The sequence below is a fragment of the Xenopus tropicalis genome, chromosome 2, assembly GCF_000004195.4.
Source record: "Xenopus tropicalis strain Nigerian chromosome 2, UCB_Xtro_10.0, whole genome shotgun sequence".
Lineage (NCBI taxonomy): Eukaryota > Metazoa > Chordata > Amphibia > Anura > Pipidae > Xenopus > Xenopus tropicalis.
Window position 1 is genome coordinate 16,542,479 of NC_030678.2, and position 19,526 is coordinate 16,562,004.

General features: G+C 41.4%; 1 protein-coding gene across 2 annotated transcripts in view; it reads right to left on the reverse strand.

Annotated features, from left to right (window-relative positions):
• Window positions 1–422: 422 nt before the first annotated feature.
• The window catches only part of bach1 (BTB and CNC homology 1, basic leucine zipper transcription factor 1), a 35,590-nt gene continuing 16,486 nt past the window's right edge, over window positions 423–19,526 (reverse strand). Inside the window, exons 2-5 of one of the 2 annotated variants that reach the window (XM_002939146.5) lie at window positions 15,061–15,345; window positions 10,398–11,699; window positions 5,856–6,062; window positions 423–4,672 (exon numbers count right to left, since the gene is read on the reverse strand). In XM_002939146.5, coding sequence (XP_002939192.1) covers window positions 4,259–4,672; window positions 5,856–6,062; window positions 10,398–11,699; window positions 15,061–15,333 — 2,196 coding nt within the window. In that variant the 5' untranslated portion in view covers window positions 15,334–15,345 and the 3' untranslated portion in view covers window positions 423–4,258. The remainder of the gene's footprint in view (window positions 4,673–5,855; window positions 6,063–10,397; window positions 11,700–15,060; window positions 15,346–19,526) is intronic. The other variant, XM_012958024.3, reaches the window with a different exon arrangement.

The window sequence follows — 19,526 nt, forward strand, 5'->3', positions numbered from 1 at the left end:
CTTTCCTTGCACCATGGGTCTAAAGGTGGCCATACACAGTAAGATCCACTCGCTTGGCAAGGTCGCCAAGCAAGCGGATCTTCTCCCGATATTCACACCCGATATTGGGCCAAACAATCGAATTAAAATGGTGGGAATTAAGCACCGTCAGTTCGGGACGTCAACAAGCCGATGCAGTCCCCAATCTGACAGAAAAATCAAACCTGACCAATTGAGATCTGGACGATTTCAGGCCAGATGTCGGTCAGGCAAGCAGGCGTTGGTGCCCATACACGGGCCGATAAGCTGCACAATCAGTCTAAAGGACTAATATCGGCAGCTGAAATCGGCCACCTTTAGAGTCCAGAATATTAGCCATTCTTTAATATAAAAGCTCATCAGAATTATCCACCAGATATAGCACTGGACATATCTGATGTTCGTTAATAATTATCTTGAATTAGTTAATTAATAGGAATTTATTCTTTCCACCAAGTACATTTGTGCCCAAAGAAATTAAAATGGTTGTCAGCTTTGTACTTTCAACATATATATATATATAAAATACAAAATCATCCCATGTACATATTAGATGTGTAGCTCTCCCATATACATATTAGAAGTACATCTCCCAAGCTTTGTAATTAGGGTTACAGAACAAAAAAAAAACCATACACGATACATGATCAGCGGCATAATCAGGTAATAAAGTTGCATAATATCAGATGCTGAGCAGGAACCCGCATATGACGGCTCTACAAAGTATCCCTACCTGGGAAATATATCCTACGGTAAAGAGCAAAATCACTTCCGCACCTGGAAATCATATGAAAAATGAGGTAGAGTGTTTCCCTTGTCATGAGAGTGCCATATTTGTTTTGTTTTTTTTATTTTTTATCCTTTTAGTACCGAAGCTGAAATCCAGTGCTTTAGAAATGTGCCAAATGTGGCTAAAACTGTTCCACGTTACCATGTTAAAATGAATGAGCGGAAATTCGAGGTCTGATATTGAAAGTGAGTGTGTATAAATGACATTTTGGGATGTACAAAGCTCAAGCACAACCTAAGAAACAAAGCAAGCTGCTACAAAAATGCCCCAGCGATCCCTGTGCTTGATTGGAAATTGTCGCAATGATACGCGGAGATGCTGCAATCAACTGCAGCAATACGAAACCGACTGTAAATGTAAGTGCTATACTTGGATGCTGTAAATGGAGAATATAGCTGCTTCTATCCGAGCATTCCTTAATTGCTCATACTGGAATATACTGTGAAGTATTCATAGCATGGGAGTCAGATTTACTCTGTAGCAGAGACGTTTGTTCAACTTTGAGGTAGGATGGTTTAATATTCCCTTCATCAGGGATATCTGCACAGCAGGTCTCCGACTGTTGTTCAAAGGCACCCAAATCAGAAATGTGCGGCATATTATGTGGCAATGGAATTGAAGGGGAAGTCGCCAAACCTTCCAACATATGCTCCGAGTCATTAAGAGTTCTTCAAGGCTTATGTTGACTATACACTTGAAGCTCCACTCGTTGGGCCACCAATAGGATGTGCCGATTTGCTCTCATCCAATGATTTGGCCACCATGTCAGCAAACAAATCACAGGAGAGACCCTGCTAACCAGATGGGAGAAGACTGCATCCATGGCCTGATCCAACACTATATTAAATTACATTTAAGAAATGCATATCTATAGTCAACACAGGGTCACCCATTTTAAATACAAACTTCTCCAAAAAAACCAAAGCGAACGATTACCAGTAGTTTTTAAAAAGGACTTAATTTAGTGAATTCTGTTTAAAATTTCCCCTAAAACACCCACAAACCTAAAGGTGGATCCATGCATTACTTATAGTTCCGTGGCAAAGTCCAAGTAAGTTTATAATTAATGGCCTATTAAGTAAGCAAACACAGCGTTCCCCAAGTCTATATATGTTTAGTCCATAGTCTGATATTTTACTACAAAAACCAATGTACACAACAAGAAAAGATCTACATTCCAGGGCACTTCTTCATTTATTTTCATTGGAAGACTCAAAATTATTTTGTTTTATAATTGGTCACACTCGCGACCAACGTCTCATTCAGTCGGGTCATTCCAGACCAATAATGGAGTGTGGGACCCGTGAACAAGCATAAGGTCCCTCCCACATGGGTCTTAAATTCCATACTGGGGCTAACTGGTGATACTGCCGCAAACTGGATAACCAAATAAGCAGTGAGATATAATATATCCCAGCTGATGGGGGAGTTGAATTCCCAAAACGCTGGGAAGCCCTGTGATACGTTTCTATTATGTCTGCTTAACAAAAAAGTAGGGATGCACCAAATCCAGGATTCAGCATTTTCAGCAGGATTCGGACAAATCCATGCCTCCAGCCAGACTGAATCCGAATCCTAAAATCAAGTGACTTTTTGTCACATACATGGAAGTTGAACATCTTTCACTGCTCGCTTCATGCATGGTTCTCTTTGACACTTCCTTATGGATTCAGTTTAGTAAAGCTGAATCTTTTACAAAGGATTCAAGGTTTGGCCGGATCCTAAAATAGTGGATTTGGTGCATCCCTTAAGAAAAGGCCAAAAAATAAAGTATGAGTTGATATGATGCAATGGATGGAAAAGGTGATTTTAAACAACTCTACTAACAGGTTTCTCTTAGAATTAGCGGCACATTTACCAAAAAACATGCAGCCATGTTTGATCATGTTTCATTAACTGGAGAATTCCAGAAAAAAAAACTAATTTCTTCCAATTTGACTTGACAAAAAAGCTTTCCAATCAACAAAAGGCTACGTCTCAGTCAAACTTGAACGTCTGAGTTTTTAAGAAACCACAAATTAAATATCCAATCCCCGAAATGAGAATATTCAATTCCCATTGATTTCATTCGTTTCTCGGTAGATCCGAACTGATGAGGTCGTCACATCATAAATCACATTGAAAAAGTCGGAATCTCAAGAATAATGGAGTCTACTCTCAGACTAAATGTGGCCATTTAAGATGGCAATTTGGCTTCTCCAGACAGATTTAGCAACTTATTTCCGACAGGCCTACCCCGACTAACATCTAGGCAGAATCCAGGCAAATGTCGATCGGGCAGGTTTGATTTCCCCGTCAGATCGAGGGCCGCATCGGCTCATTGATGCAGTCTTAAGGCCCCCCCCATACACGGACAGGAATTTGGCCAGATATCGATCGGCCAGGTTAAAAGATTCAGTCGGATCGGGGACCGCATCAACGAGCCAATGCAGTCCCTGATCCGTCTGAATCTTTTAACCTGGCCGAACCAGCTGCCCCATTGCCGCCAATATAATTGGTAGGTGGAGATATTGGGTGAAGATCCGCTCGCTTGGCGATCTCGCCAAGCAAGCAAATCTTAACGTGTATTAGGACCTTTAGCCCCAGCGGCCTGTATTCCTTTCCGAATAGGAAAAGGAATATTAGGCTAAGATCCACTCTTTGGCGACCTCACCAAGTGGGTGAATCTTATAATATATAGTCAGCTTAAGGCTGTTTTGGCATATTTACCAAATGCCTTCAAACGTGTTTTTGAGGCTTTATATGTACAATTTATTCATGCAATATACACTGGTACAATAATCCGATAGCATGATAGCAAAGAATGCGTCGGGGGTGGGGGGGAAGACTTCAACTTTGAATGTAAAATGAATTAGGAATATTTGTATAAAAAGCTAAAAAAGTGTATTGGTGAAATGTTGAACATTTATATAGTAACCACATTACGGTAAGGAAACAACTGCCTGCCCCATTATGAAGGTTGTGATGGTGCAAACTGTAAAATTATTACTGATTGGAAGGGTAGAAATACCATAGAGCACCTTTAGGGTATAATCATGCACAAATTTTTGGTGAATAATGCGCCCACACCCAGGATTAAGCAGAGTTCGCTACAAAAACAATCCAACAATACAAAATCGTATAAGTATATACTCATTATAAAGGTGTGGGCCGCGCTAACATTTAGCGCTGTACTAAAATCAGTTCCGGAAACACGGGGGATTTTTGTAAAGCAGCAACATTGCATCATGCACATTAAATAAAAAAAAAAAAATTATTCCGCAGCCATTTTGGCTCTGATATATTCATATAAAAATAAATGCTTAAAATGGATTTCCTTCTCCATTCCCGAGCTTTTTATATTGTTAAAAATAAAATATTGCTTCCCTCTGTCGCCGATGTCAAACAGGGAGGGGGTGGAGTTTTGAGATCTCGGTTGTAAATGAACAATCGGCTTTAAAAGTGCCGGTTTTATGTTTGCTCGTCAGTAGTGCATTTGTCAGTCATTTGCTTGCAGAAATCACTTATACCAGTCTGGCTGCTGTTACTGGCTGGCGCCATGCTTTCGGTGGCGGCAGTTTGTACTGGAAGAATACCATTACAGACGTCGGGATGCCTGCCTGTCTCCACAGAGGGTAATCCTTCGGCAAAATGGCAAGCCTGCAACATGGAGTCACACTGAAGAAGCATTTTATCCTTTTCCAGGAGTAAAAAAGAGAGGGGACACTCGGTGCTGGAATATTTTGCAAGGATTTGCATTTGCTCTCGGCTCAGGGCAGCTTCTCGACATACCTGCTGGCAAAGTCCAGTCAGATTTTGCTTGGTCTCTCCCAAAGTGTTTAATATTTGGTCCCTCTCTTTCAGCAAGTGTTCCTTTTCATTTTGCTACAGAAAATAATAAGGATATTAAAAAAAGATCACACCAGTCATTATACTATTAGTAAGTGGATTATATTGAATCCACAGAAACACAGAAGTTGAAAATTTTTCACCAAGCGCTTTGCACGTGGTACTCTTTAGCCCTTACTTGTTCAGTATTCGGGCGAATCTTTCGCAAAGGATTCAGTGTTCCTGCTGGATCTTAGTGGAAAATAGTGGATTCCGTGCATCCCTAATTAAGCAACATTGGAGACAAACATCACCAGATGTTGACCATAGAAACCAATCAGATCTTTGCTTTTGTTTCTTAAGGAGGCCATACATGGGCTGACGATATCGGTCCCTTAGACTGATTCGGCAGCTTATCGGCTTGTTGATGCGGTCCCCGAACTGACTCAGCCTATTACCGGCGCTCTAATTCAATTGTTTGGCCCCAGGGCCAAAAGACCGAATTAGCCTAAATTCGCCTGATATCGCCCACCCATAGGTGGGGATATCGGGAGAAGATCCGCTTGCTTGGTAAACCTTAATTTGTAGGCAACCGCTAAAATCGAATTACTGATTGGTTAAATACGCCTCTCTGTGTATACCTAAACTCCTAGAAAAGGTTAGTCGTATGTGATTTGTCTAAATTCAGAGTTTAAAGCTTGTCTCTGGAAAAGCAGAGGCCACATACTGTGAAGCTTTTACAAATATGGCACTGCTAAGGACATGGACGGCAACTGCAGGTGACAGTTACACAGTTCCACTTAAGCGATAGGAAGAAGAAGCAATCTAACAATGCAGATACTAAATACTGGAAAATCTTAGTGTGTTGACCTAACAATAAAGGTGGCCTCTTAGGGCTCTGGCACACGGGGAGATTACTCGCCCGCGACAAATCTCCCTGTTCGCGGGTGACTAATCTCCCCGAAATGCCATCCCACCAGCAAAAATGTCCTCTCAAGGCAACTTCCGCGATTTCACTGAAATCGCGCCGCCGCGTATGCCATCCCACCGGCGATTTACATTTTCGCCGGTGGGATGGCATTTCGGGGAAATTAGTCGCCCGCGAACAGGGAGATTTGTCGCGGGCGACTAAGTGTATCTGTTAGAATAGAGTAACGGAATCTCCTGATAAGAACTATAAACAAGATAGATATTTAATGACGAATATAAGGAAGAGGCATTTCAGCAAAATAACACATACCAGTTTAAGGATTTCACACTCCAGGTTCTGGATGCAATCTAGTTTCCGCTTGCGACATCGCTGTGCAGCTATTCGATTTTTACTTCTGCGCCGTATGTCATGGATACAGTCCAACTGCTCGGCCGAGAGATTGTGCCTTTTGACCAGTGATTGGAAGTCATATCGGGAAAGGGAAATTATTTTTTGTGCGTTGAATGGCAGTTTTGTCTGGGGAAAAAATGTTCAAATTTAGCAAAAAAATAAAATGTAAAAAACCATATGCATAACTTCTGCAATTAAACCATCACAAGATACCAATATAAATACCAATGGAAATTAATATATCATTTAGTAAAAGTCCAATGAAGGACAAAAATATTAGACATTTGGATTTCCTTGATGCATGAAATTTCATTACAGATAGAATTTGAAATTAGTGGTGAATAAAGTTCTTTCTTCGAAATAATAAGCAACTATCACAACTTATTAAAGACATACATTAACCCTATTAAACAAATATAGCTTCCTGCTCTGCACTAGTTTGAACAGAGCCTTCTGTAGGCTGCCAGCCCATATAAGCTACCAAATAGCCAATCATAGCTCTTCTTTGGCACCCATGAAATTTTATTAATGCTTGTATTGCTTCCCAACAATTTTTCCATTTGAATGTGGCTCATGTGTATAAAAGGTTGGGGACTCTTGCTCTACATGTTTCCTGCCTGCATCGTATGACTTCCCGATCCTCCCCTATCACTACAGAAGTGAGTCGGATCTCAAGAAGTGTCGTTGCAGAAAGTCTAGATCTCCACTTTTCTGGAAAGGTGTCAAGACTTGGTCCTTTCAACTGACACAAGGGCACCCCCTCCGTTTAGAAGGGAGGTTCCATTTAAATATTCGGAAAGGATTTGTTACAGTGAGCGCTGTGAAGTTGTGGGATTCCCACCCCGAGTCGTGCTGGCTGATACATTATATAGCTTCAAGAAGGGGTTGGATGGCTTTTTAGCAAGTAAGGGAATACAGGGTTATGGGAGATAGCTCTCAGTACAAGTGAGGGAATACAGGGGTAGGGGAGATAGCTCTCAGTACAAGTGAGGGAATACAGGGGTAGGGGAGATAGCTCTCAGTACAAGTGAGGGAATACAGGGGTAGGGGAGATAGCTCTCAGTACAAGTGAGGGAATACAGGGGTAGGGGGGATAGCTCTCAGTACAAGTGAGGGAATACAGGGGTAGGGGGGATAGCTCTCAGTACAAGTGAGGGAATACAGGGGTAGGGGGGATAGCTCTCAGTACAAGTGAGGGAATACAGGGGTATGGGAGATAGCTCTCAGTACAAGTGAGGGAATACAGGGGTAGGGGGGATAGCTCTCAGTACAAGTGAGGGAATACAGGGGTATGGGGAGATAGCTCTCAGTACAAGTGAGGGAATACAGGGGTAGGGGAGATAGCTCTCAGTACAAGTTGATCCAGGGACTGGTCCAATTGCCATCTTGGAGTCAGGAAGGAATTGTTTCCCCTCTGGGGCAAATTAGAGAGGCTTCACATGGGGTTTTTGCCTTCCTCTGGATCAACTAGTAGTTAGGCAGGTTATATATAGGCATTATGGTTGAACTTAATGGACATATGTCTTTTTTCAACCTAACTTACTATGTTACTTACTATGTTACTAAACTGGAGGCGACCTTTGTGTCTGGGTCCATATAACCCAATGAAAATCTACTTTCCCCAGCTTTTATATAAAATGATTCACTGTTTCCCGGAATCAGACATGCTTTATTTTGACAATAGAATCCCTGTAAGCCATGGGCTATAGCATATAAGCTATATAGCACCTACAGAAAAGCTCAGTACATTCTTTTCAGCTTGATCTATGTTGTGCGTTTGATCTGTGCTGCATGTTGTCTTGTAAACAAAGAGCCGACCGCAGACACGCAACGCCTTAAAGAACCAACTTGGTGCCAAGTATGACTATATGAACTCAGAGGCTCTTTCCTAGAATGACGTTTGCACTAGAATCATCCATGTAGGTTTGTATTGAGAGGACAATGTAAGAACATATTTTTGGCTTAAACATCTGCTGAATCAGAATGAATGTATATTACTAAAGGGCATACAACATACTACAAACAGCCTATGTCATTTATCTGTATATTTGTTGGAGAGGGTGAAACATACATTAACTGGTCTTAAACATACATTAACTTGAAATTCATTTTGTTTAATTGGTGGAGCTTCTGGTCACAGGATACCTAGCTAGGCACTACAAGGTAATGCCCAGCCGGGAATCCAGGGAGCAAAAGCACTACAAATATAACGAAATTATACTTGTTCAATCAAGTTCAACATAAACTCACCAATTAAACATTGCCAGCACCAGATTCAAACATTTTTAAGCAAAAGTGTTCCTCAAAACTTCCTTTTTCCCCTACATCATGGCCCAGTCATACATGGGCCACTATAGGTTTATGAGTCCATACATGAGGCCAAATAGCTATTTGGGACGGGCAGAAAATCCCATCAGGCGAGGACAATATCAAGCTATGAATGCAGTCCTCCTGATACGGCTGTATATGATCCTATATGATCCAATCACTGGCTCAAGGATCACCTGGGTGGCTAAATACGTCTGTCAGGGGAACTGGCCAAATGCCAAGGTCTGTGTATGTCTGTTTAGTGTGTATCTCCCTGACCTTTTTAAAATTATGATCATTTATTTCTATAGCGCCAGCGAGTTACACAGCACTTTAATTGTTTGTTATAAATAAATATAAACAAACAAGGATAAAACTAGGATAAGTGTGAAATATCCTGCAATAGGCAACAGTAAAAAATAACCTTATCATAAGTGTTTTGGGTAAAAACCGTTATGAAACCCTGCCAATAAGCTTTCGTATACAGGTATGGGATCTGGCATCCAAAAACCCACTATCCAGAAGGCTCTGGATTATAATTAATCCAAAAAGTTATTTTGGGAAGGCCATTTCCCATACCCCCCATTTTATGAAAATTTTTAAAAATCATTTCCCTTTTTTCTGTAATAATAAAAAATGTACCCTCTATTTCTTAGTACAGGTATGGGATCCCTTATCTGGAAACCTGTTATCCAAAAAGTTCCGAATTACGGAAAGGCCATCTCCCATAGACTCCATTATAAGCAAATAATTCTAATTTTTAAAAATAATTTCTTTTTTCTCTTTAATAATTAAACAGTACCTTGTACTTGATCCCAACTAAGATATAATTACCCCTTATTGGGGGCAGAACAGCCCTATTGGGTTTATTTAATGGTTAAATGATTCCCTTTTCTCTGTAATAATAAAACAGTACCTGTACTTGATCCCAACTAAGATATAATTACCCCTTATTGGGGGCAGAACAGCCCTATTGGGTTTATTTAATGGTTAAATGATTCCCTTTTCTCTGTAATAATAAAACAGTACCTGTACTTGATCCCAACTAAGATATAATTACCCCTTATTGGGGGCAGAACAGCCCTATTGGGTTTATTTAATGGTTAAATGATTCCCTTTTCTCTGTAATAATAAAACAGTACCTGTACTTGATCCCAACTAAGATATAATTACCCCTTATTGGAGGCAGAACAGCCCTATTGGGTTTATTTAATGGTTAAATGATTCCCTTTTCTCTGTAATAATAAAACAGTACCTGTACTTGATCCCAACTAAGATATAATTACCCCTTATTGGGGGCAGAACAGCCCTATTGGGTTTATTTCATGGTTAAATGATTCCCTTTTCTCTGTAATAATAAAACAGTACCTGTACTTGATCCCAACTAAGATATAATTACCCCTTATTGGGGGCAGAACAGCCCTATTGGGTTTATTTAATGGTTAAATGATTCCCTTTTCTCTGTAATAATAAAACAGTACCTGTACTTGATCCCAACTAAGATATAATTACCCCTTATTGGGGGCAGAACAGCCCTATTGGGTTTATTTAATGGTTAAATGATTCCCTTTTCTCTGTAATAATAAAACAGTACCTGTACTTGATCCCAACTAAGATATAATTACCCCTTATTGGGGGCAGAACAGCCCTATTGGGTTTATTTAATGGTTAAATGATTCCCTTTTCTCTGTAATAATAAAACAGTACCTGTACTTGATCCCAACTAAGATATAATTACCCCTTATTGGGGGCAGAGCAATCCTACTGGGTTTATTCAATATTTAAATGATTTTTAGCAGACTTAAGTTAGGGAGATCCAAATTACAGAAATATCCCTTATCCGGAAAACCCCAGGTCCCGAGCATTCTGGATAACAGGTCCCATACCTGTACTACTACTACTTCTTACTTCTAATTCTTACTAAAATATCATTAATCCTAATTGGAGTCAAAACAATCCTATTGTTTTTAATTCATGTTTAAAATATTTTTTAGTATACTTAAGTTATGGAGGTTCAAATTACAGAAGGATCTGTTATACAGAAGACTCCAGGTCCCGAGCATTCTGGAAAACATGTCCCATACCTGTATAAAAAGGGGGACACCATTTTTGTGATATACTTCCTGGACTTGAAATCTAACAACCTGGATTTACCTCACATTCCTGTTCTTTAGCGGAACAGGACTCCTCACTGTCGTCCTCGCTGTCCGTTTCCGAGTCGCCTTCGGGAGTCATGGAACATGCATATGGACAGGTCGTGTCTTGCTGTTTCTCCTGAATGCACTCCTCCAGCATGAGTTGGGAGTTGTTGGCACAGCCCTCGCTGGAGAGGGTATTGATGAAGGGGCAAGAGACCGAGTTCAGAGTTGTAAAAGTCCTCTCACCGCCCTCACTGATGGTGATGTTCAGCCACGGACACTCTTGCCTTTTTTCCTCATTACTTTCCTCACGTGATTCTTTATTATTAGGCACCATTTCTATCTCTGGCTGGCAATGAAATTCGCTGTTGTAAATATCAGGCCAAAAGCCTTTTGCAAGATGTTCCGCTACTTCCCTTTCTACATTGCTGCGTTCCTCGGGGACACACAAATCGGGTCCTGGTAGCTCCTTTGTGCTGGATAAATCAGCTGTCGGACTGACATGCTGGTCACTGTTGGGCTTCTCCGGCAGAACTTCTATAGTGGGGTCCGGCACCTCGTTGTAGTTTAAGCTTCTGTAGGGCTGAAATGAACATTGAAATGGCGCAGGGTTAAAATCCTGCTGTCCCAGGGGAAAACTAGGAGGGAACTCAGCTTTGCCACTGGTCTTTTCCTCACAAGGGAGGTTGAGGTATGTAACATTGATGTCCTGTGGATTTAACTCATTCCTCTCCATTTCTAGAGGCTGATTTTGGGATCTGGCCATAACAACATTTTCCGAAGCCTCACTCGACTGGACAGGCAATGGGCTTGGAACATCCTGGTTGCTGGAGCATGTGCTTATCGATCGAACCCGGTCGCTCTTAAAGGCTTTCTGAAACTTCCTGTATTTTGGGCAAAGGGCAGAACTGTCGGGGTCATTCTCCCGACCAAAGCAGAATGTCTCACAGGGCTTCTTTGGACTCTCGGAAACTGTCGATATGTTTTCAATCTCAGCCGCGCATTTGATTTTTGAGGGGAGCTCTGCTCTCCAAAGTTCCTCAACTTCATTTATTCCGACGTTGGTGGGCACGTCAGGCTGACGCTGAACGTTTGCCTTAGGACAAAACGACTTGCAGCATTTCTTCCGAGGGCATTCCTGAAGGTCGGCTTTGAGGTCTTGGTATTTTAATTTGAGAAACTCAAAGCAGGCTTCTTCTATATCATGGATGTCCAAAATCTTTGCACACTCTTGGATTGCTAATAGGTTGTCTTTGTTGACGTGGAGTTTGGAGGTGTAAGCAAAGTGCAATAATGGAACAAAGCCCTTCACGGTTACCTACAAGAGAAAAGAGCCTTTTTATAGATGTTGCACACATATATGGATATCTCGTGCATTTACTGATTCGGTTATATACATGTAACACATTTGAACACAGTGGTGGGCAAAGCTTGTGAATATATATATATACCCAAACCTGGAACCCTGGGATGGCACCCCTCTTTACTGGAAAAGGGACCCTAGAAGCGGTGCTCTATATGGTATTTCCCACTGTTACTTTGCAAAGTGCATGCACATTGTGGGTGGCCCTGTCCTCAACAGCCACAAGGAGTATTTGGGAAATTTAGTAAGATTTGTGGCACGGTGTTCCTATGGTAAGTACCGAGGTTAGCAATTATATTCCCTGGGGGATAGGGATGCACCGAATCCAGAATTCAGTTCGGTATTGGGCCAGGATTCAACTTCTTTCAACAAGGTTTGGATTCGGCCGAATCCACGGTCCTGGACGAACTGCTTTTGGGATCTATGCCTGCACTATGCTGCACTATAACAGTGACACAATGAAAGTTGTCAAACTACTGCAATCAGCAGTATGCATCATAGTTATAGATATGGAATAACAGCTTTGTGTGGCTCTTTCTTCTTTTAAATACAATCATATACTATATCATTGTTTGGCCTCTGGAAAGCAAAATACATCAGACACAATCAGAGCAATCATGGCTGCTCCTAGTGATTTGATGCGAACATGCAGATAAGTACAAAATATGACAATGTTATTTAAAGGCGCAGTTCACCTTTAAATACACTTGTAGTATAATGTAGAAAGTACTATTCTGAGACATTACAAAAAAAAAATTAAAAAGGAATGTTAACAAAGGTTTCTTAATCAGCAACCGTGCGGCATTTTAGGCCTTTAACTTTTAGTATGGCCTTAGCTGCAGAGCTGGGAGTTATTCCACAGTAGCAGGAGTACACATAGGCGGATTTTCAATAAGGCTAGGGGAGGCTAAGCCTCCCCAAACCTGCTTGGCACCTTGAAAAAACAAAACAAAAAAAACAAACCTCATTCAGTTTCTGCACTGCCCTGGAAACCTTCTGTACCTGCAAGCCGATTATGCTGTGCTCCAACTGGATCTTTCTTCTTGTGGATTCTCCAATCAGAGCACAGCTTTCTTGACTGACAGTAAAATTGACCAATCAAAGCACAGATGCGCACAGGGATCGGGTGATTTTGCAAACTGAAGGCAGTGCAGAAATAAAGACTGAAAAGAAGAATCTGCAGACTGTAACTTTACCTGAGAACCAACTCTCAACTTTTGCTGGAGATTTCATCCCACTCCCACAGGTGCTATACCCAGGTACTGTACCCAGGTTCTATACACAGGTGCTATACACAGGTACTATACAGTTCTAAAGGCTAAATCACTAGTTGAAATTAAATAGTTTTTTGCCTGATCTGACATTTATAATATCCCTATCCCCTACCCTAACATATGAATGGTAAGTTAACTCTTTCCCCCTGAAAAAGCTCATTGTGCTTTTATATATTTGTTGTTTTTTGCACTTACTATTTTTTTTTTTACTTTTGTCATTGTTTTGTTCATAGTTACAGTGGGGCCAATGTTGTGTATTGGTGCCAGTGTTATAGTGCCAGGGCCAGAATATCAGCCATCTGTACCCACTGCTTCTCATGGCATGTAATATGCTGGTTTTGTAAATACAGACTGCGTCTCACTATATATAATGTGCCTGGGATGTCAGTACCCACTGCCTCTCTCTCTATAAAACTAACTTAAACACATATAAAGGGGAGGTTCATTTTTAAGTTAACATTTAGTATGTTATAGAATGGCCTATTCCTAGCAACTTTGCAATTGGTCTTCCCAATTAATTTTTTTATAGTTCTTGAGAAATTTGCCTTTCTCTTCTGCCTCTTTCCAGCTTTCAAATGGGGATCACTGACCCCGGCAGCCAAAAAGTGAGGCTACAATTTTATTATTATTGTAATTTTTTATTACTTATTTTTCCATGCAGGCCCCTTAACTATTCATATTCCAATCTCTTGTTAAAACCACTACCTGGTTGCTAGTATAAATAAGACCCTAGCAACCAGATAGCTGCTGAAATCAAATGGAGAGCTGCTGAACAAAAAGCTAAATAACTGAAAAACCATTAAAAATAAAAGAAGACCAATTGCAAATTGTCTCAGAATATCAATGTCTACATTATATTAAAAGTTAATTTAAAGGTGACCCCCCCCCCTTTAAGCTAACTGATCCTAAACACAAATGGATGGAGACCCCCTAACAGAAGCACACGTATGAATACGTTTACATCCTAAGCATTTTAGGGTAAAAAAGCCCTCCCACCCACACTTTTGCACAGAATCCCTGGGAGTCAGTGGGAACGGCAAGAGATAGTTGGGAGGTTAATTTTTTACACCAGCAGCAAATCCACTAAGTCTCACATTAGCTGTAGGTCAGACTCTGTATGGCCCATCTTTAGCCTCCCCAAACAAAAAAGTCACCCTCCGCCTATGGGAGTACAGCATGCCTCTCTCTATACAATAGTACAGGTATGGGATCTGTTATCCGGAAACCCATTATCCAGAAATTTCAGAATTATGGAAAGGCCATCTCCCATAGACTCCATTATAAGCAAATAATTCTAATTTTTAAAAATGATTCCCTTTTCTCTGTAATAATAAAACAGTACCTGTACTTGATCCCAACTAAGATATAATTACCCCTTATTGTGGGCAGAACAGCCCTATTGGGTTTATTTAATGGTTAAATGATTCCCTTTTCTCTGTAATAATAAAACAGTACCTGTACTTGATCCCAACTAAGATATAATTACCCCTTATTGGGGGCAGAACAGCCCTATTGGGTTTATTTAATGGTTAAATGATTCCCTTTTCTCTGTAATAATAAAACAGTACCTGTACTTGATCCCAACTAAGATATAATTACCCCTTATTGGGGGCAGAACAGCCCTATTGGGTTTATTTAATGGTTAAATGATTCCCTTTTCTCTGTAATAATAAAACAGTACCTGTACTTGATCCCAACTAAGATATAATTACCCCTTATTGGGGGCAGAACAGCCCTATTGGGTTTATTTAATGGTTAAATGATTCCTTTTTCTCTGTAATGATAAAACATGTTTTATTATTACAGAGAAAAAGGAAATCAGTTTTACAATTCTGAAGTATTCGATTAAAATGGAGTCTATGGGAGATGGCCTTTCCGTAATTCGGAACTTTCTGGATAATGGGTTTCTGGATAAGGGATCCCATACCTGTACTGTAGTCAATCAATGGAGGACTAAACATCTGACAAAATGCAGGGCAGGGAGGATGGACAGAAGCACTGAGTAGACTGCACAAGTGCCCCTACACAGAAGGCATTCTCACCTCTTCAGGCAACGTAATGATAAAATCGCCATCGCACGGCTGAACGAGCCGCGATAAGAAGTAGTCACTGCAGGCAGCGAGCACCGTCCGGTGAGCCAGGAATCGCTGATCTTCCACAACAACGGTCACATCACAAAGGATCCCCTGCTCTCTCTGGCTGCCAAGCCGACGCAGAACATTGCTGCTGTGCACAGAAGACTCGTAGGCAAAGGCGGCATCATTCTTCTCATTATAAGACATCCTGGGCTGCAGACTCGCAGAGCATGCTTCCATCTATCACTGCAGCTGTAGGGCACAAAGGAACATTACTATTATACTCCCTAACAGCAGTGCAACACACACTCACACATGTATATATGTCAGGATAGCTTTATTGGAATATTGGAATATTTCTGAAGCAATACGGGGCTTTCTGTTGGCTGCCAGAAACATCAACAGTCAAAACACCCCTGTCCATCACTCTTAAAGGAACAGTTCAGTGTAAAAATGAAACTGGTAAAATAGACAGACTGCGCAAAACAAAACAAAAAAAATGTTTTTAATATAGTTAGTTGGGCAAAAATTTCATCTATAAAGGCTGGAGCGGGCAGATGTCTAACATAATGGCCAGAACACTACTTCCTACTTTCAGCTCTTTAACCTCTTAGTTAGTCAGTGACTTTATGGGGGGCCACATGGGACGTAACTGTTCAGTTAGTTTGTGAGCACACAGGTCAGATTCATAAGCAAACTAACTGGCAGTTATGTCCCATATGCCCTGCCCCTAAAGTCACTGATTGATTCCTAACTGCCAACAACTTAAGCTGGCCGCATACGCATCGATGATATTGTATGAAACCCGAGACTGGTACATGAATAGGAGAGGGCCTGAATAGAAAAGAAAGTTTTAAAAAGAAACAATAACAATAGAACGGTAGCCTCACAGAGCAATAGTTTTTTCGCTGCTGGGGTCAGTGACCCCCATTTAAGAGTTGGAAGAAGAAGACAAATAATTCAAAAACTGTAACAAATAAATAATGAAGACCAATTGAAAAGTTGCTTAGAAATGGCCATTCTATAACATACTAAAAGTTAACTTAAGGGTGAACCACCCCTTTCAGGAATTAGGCAGAATACAAAAAATGCCAGACGGAGCAACAACTAAAACAACTGGGGGATAACACTGTGGGTGGTCAGCCAAATGGCATTGGACAAAGACCAAGCAAAGGGGACAGAAATGCCCCCATTTATCCTTTCATGTTAGAATGGGGGTGGAAGACATGTATGAACATGGCAGACAACAGATAAGCTGTATAGAGTGCAATGGCTTCAGGCCAACGGTACCCGGTGCATATTCCCTGCTGCTGTTATTCAGCAACATCCCACTTACACAGCGCATATCCTGCTCGCGGGCCCCCGGAGGTCACTGCATACACATTCCCTTTGCCCAATGACCAGTAAATGAGTCAGTATATGGACAAAATAAAAAAAAAGGCATAAAAGTCGACTTTTGTTAATTGAGCTGTAAAATTCCTTTTCCACACCGCCGCCACCGCTGCTATACAGGAGCTGCTGCCGTACAAGCGAGCAGTAAATAATACACAAGAGCACCGAGCCTTGCCAGCCTTAGGGACAAAGTTCATTGTCGTTGCGAAGCAGTATTAGTTGCCCTTGTGCTGCGCGATTATCTGCAAATACATCATAGTCACCGCCAAAGCACAGAATAAACGGCTTAACAAAAATACTGGCGTGGAATCAATGATCCGGAATCCCATCATTTAGAGAGCTCCGAAATGCAGGAATGTCATTTTCCTTTATCATTCCTTTCGGTTGATACGTTATTCTCAGCCCCAAGTGCTGAAAATACAGACATTATTGAGCAAGAGTTTGAACTTGATAGACATATGTCTTTACTCAGCTTCAACTACTATGCCCAAAACTAATTATAGTAGCAAAAGCTACAGAAATATAAACCCAAAATGCTCTGCTAACAGTAAGGACAAAGACACATGGAGCTACTTAGTAGCAGCTACTTTTTTACGGCCACTAAAAGCCAGAAAATACCCTGCCATAGACAATACTGAGAATTGCCTCTGCTAAAACACACGTAAAGACAATTATCAGTAAATCATCAGCATTGTCTATTTTAGTAGCTGTGACAAGTAGCTGCTACTAGTAGCTCTGTGTGTCTTTATGGTAAGGGCAGAGACAGAAGGGGAGATTTGTCGCCTCACGACAAATCTTCATTGTCGCGGGCGACTAATCTCCCCGCAATGCCATCCCACCGGCTAGAATGTAAATCACCGCTGGGATGGCAAACACGTCGCTGCGATATCCCAAAGTCGCCCAAAGTTGTCTTGAGAGGAAACATCGGGCGACTTTGGGGCGACTAATCTCCCCGTCTGTCACTGCCCTAAAGCTGGCCATACACGCACTGATAATATCGTATGAAACCTCGTCTCGTACGATATTCGGTGCGTGTATGGCAAGTCGACCGATATCGCAGGAAGCTGCTGATATAGGTCGACTCGCTGATCGGGCCAGGTTAAAAGATTTTGATCGGGCGCCATAGAAGGCGCCTGACCAAAATCTGCCTTCAGCGCTGAATTGGCAGAAGGAGGTAGAAATCCTATTGTTTCTACCTCCTTATCTGCCGTTTCAGCCCTGAAGGTTAGTGGCGGATCTGACGATCTTTCGTGCGACCATTGATCGCAGATCGCCACGTGTGTGGCCACCTTAAGGCTGCCATATCCCTACCCATAAGCAAAAGACCAATTCAATTTACAGTCCTGGCTTTCCTGGTGTTTGCACTGGTTGAACCACAGACTGATGTGTGCTTCCTGCAGCAGCAGGTTGCAGGTAGGATTTCTGATTATTGGTACTCTATATTATGTGTATTTAACTTCTTTAGACATTTTTTTTTAAATGTATTTTTCTACCCCTGCCCACTTCTGATGATGTCACTTCCAGTTTGCAGCAACAGCACTTCCTGTTTAATGGTGGTCAGAGGGTCATGGATTGTGGATAAGGCAGTTGCAGGTTGGGTTGGGATTGCTGGTACAGGAATCAGGTTGTGGGTCTGGGTTGGGGTTCAAAAATAGGTTCCATGCAGGGCACAATCCCTTGGTGTCTATAGAAAGGAAATGGGGCAGAGCAGCAAAAGGAGGAGGAAGCAGGATTATGGGTAAAATGAGCCACGGAGAATTGCACAATGAGATCTCTTTGCTTTCACTGACTAGGAACAATATGGCAGCTCCCTTTCAAATGAATGCACGACTCTGCATATGACTACAGGCAGAATAAAAAATGTTCATACGTTCGGTCCGTGTTTGGCCCAGATGAACAGTTCATTTGGCTGAAACGTTCCCGAATCCAAACAATAAAAGAATGACAGTGTGCTAAAGCAAATACATGTGACTCTGTGGCTCTATGCCCTCTCTTTAATGAAGGGTAATAAGAAAGGTCCCTTCGCCAATAACCATAAACAGAGTTGCTCAATAACAATAAGCTCTATCCCTGAAGACCAACTCTATAACACAAAACATCCAGTGGCTTTTTGGCGTTGGTAGCCATGGTTTTTACAGATGGTTCCACCTAAGCAGGTCATTTTCATAGAATCCGGTGACTTGGCAAAGGAACTGTATAATTAATGGCGCCCAAAATATCCTAAAACACAGAATATCAATCAAAACAATAAAGTGGGCCATCAAATGAGATGATTTGGCATGTGTATCAAGTCTTGGTTGGTGCAGAGCTGCATGGGCTGCTGTCTATATATCCAACCAGGTGGTCCGTGGGCAAAGCAGAAGGTGATAGGGGTAGATCCTATGGCCCTCTTTCCATGCAGCAAATTGGGCTGCATGGAGCTCTGCACCAACTAACAGAACTAGGGTCGGGGACCTATCACCCTAAGAAATAATTCCACATCCTTTTCTATCATGTTAGATGAGCAAAATAAGCTTTACTTACACTATATAAATTATTTAAAGTTTCTTTCCTTCAGTCATGGGATTAAGAGTCACAGCCAGCAGGCCGGCGCCATTTTGTGAACACTGTTATTAAGGAAAGCTTTCTGCCATCCCAAAGTCTTATGCATTTGCCGTCTAAGTGAAATCTAGGAAGTGCTGAATGGAAAGTTAAAGTAATTATAATTTAAAAATCTGAGCTGTCAATCATATATTGCCTGCTCCGCCTCTATGCCGCAGGCATAGAGGCGGGGCAGGCAATATATGATTGACAGCTCAGATTTTTAAATACATTTATAGTAGGGTATGGTTGATTTAATTAAAAAAAGAATTTGGGTTTCATGTTTCATTTTTAAATGACTTATATACAGCTTTTTATTTGTGTGTTTAATAGGTCACCTTTAAGCCAGCCGGGGTTTGTATGTCCTCCCCAAGTCTGTGTTGGTTTCCTCCAGGCACTTTGGGTTCCTTTCACACTCCAAAACATACAGGCAGGTCTACTGGCTACTGATAAAATAGGCC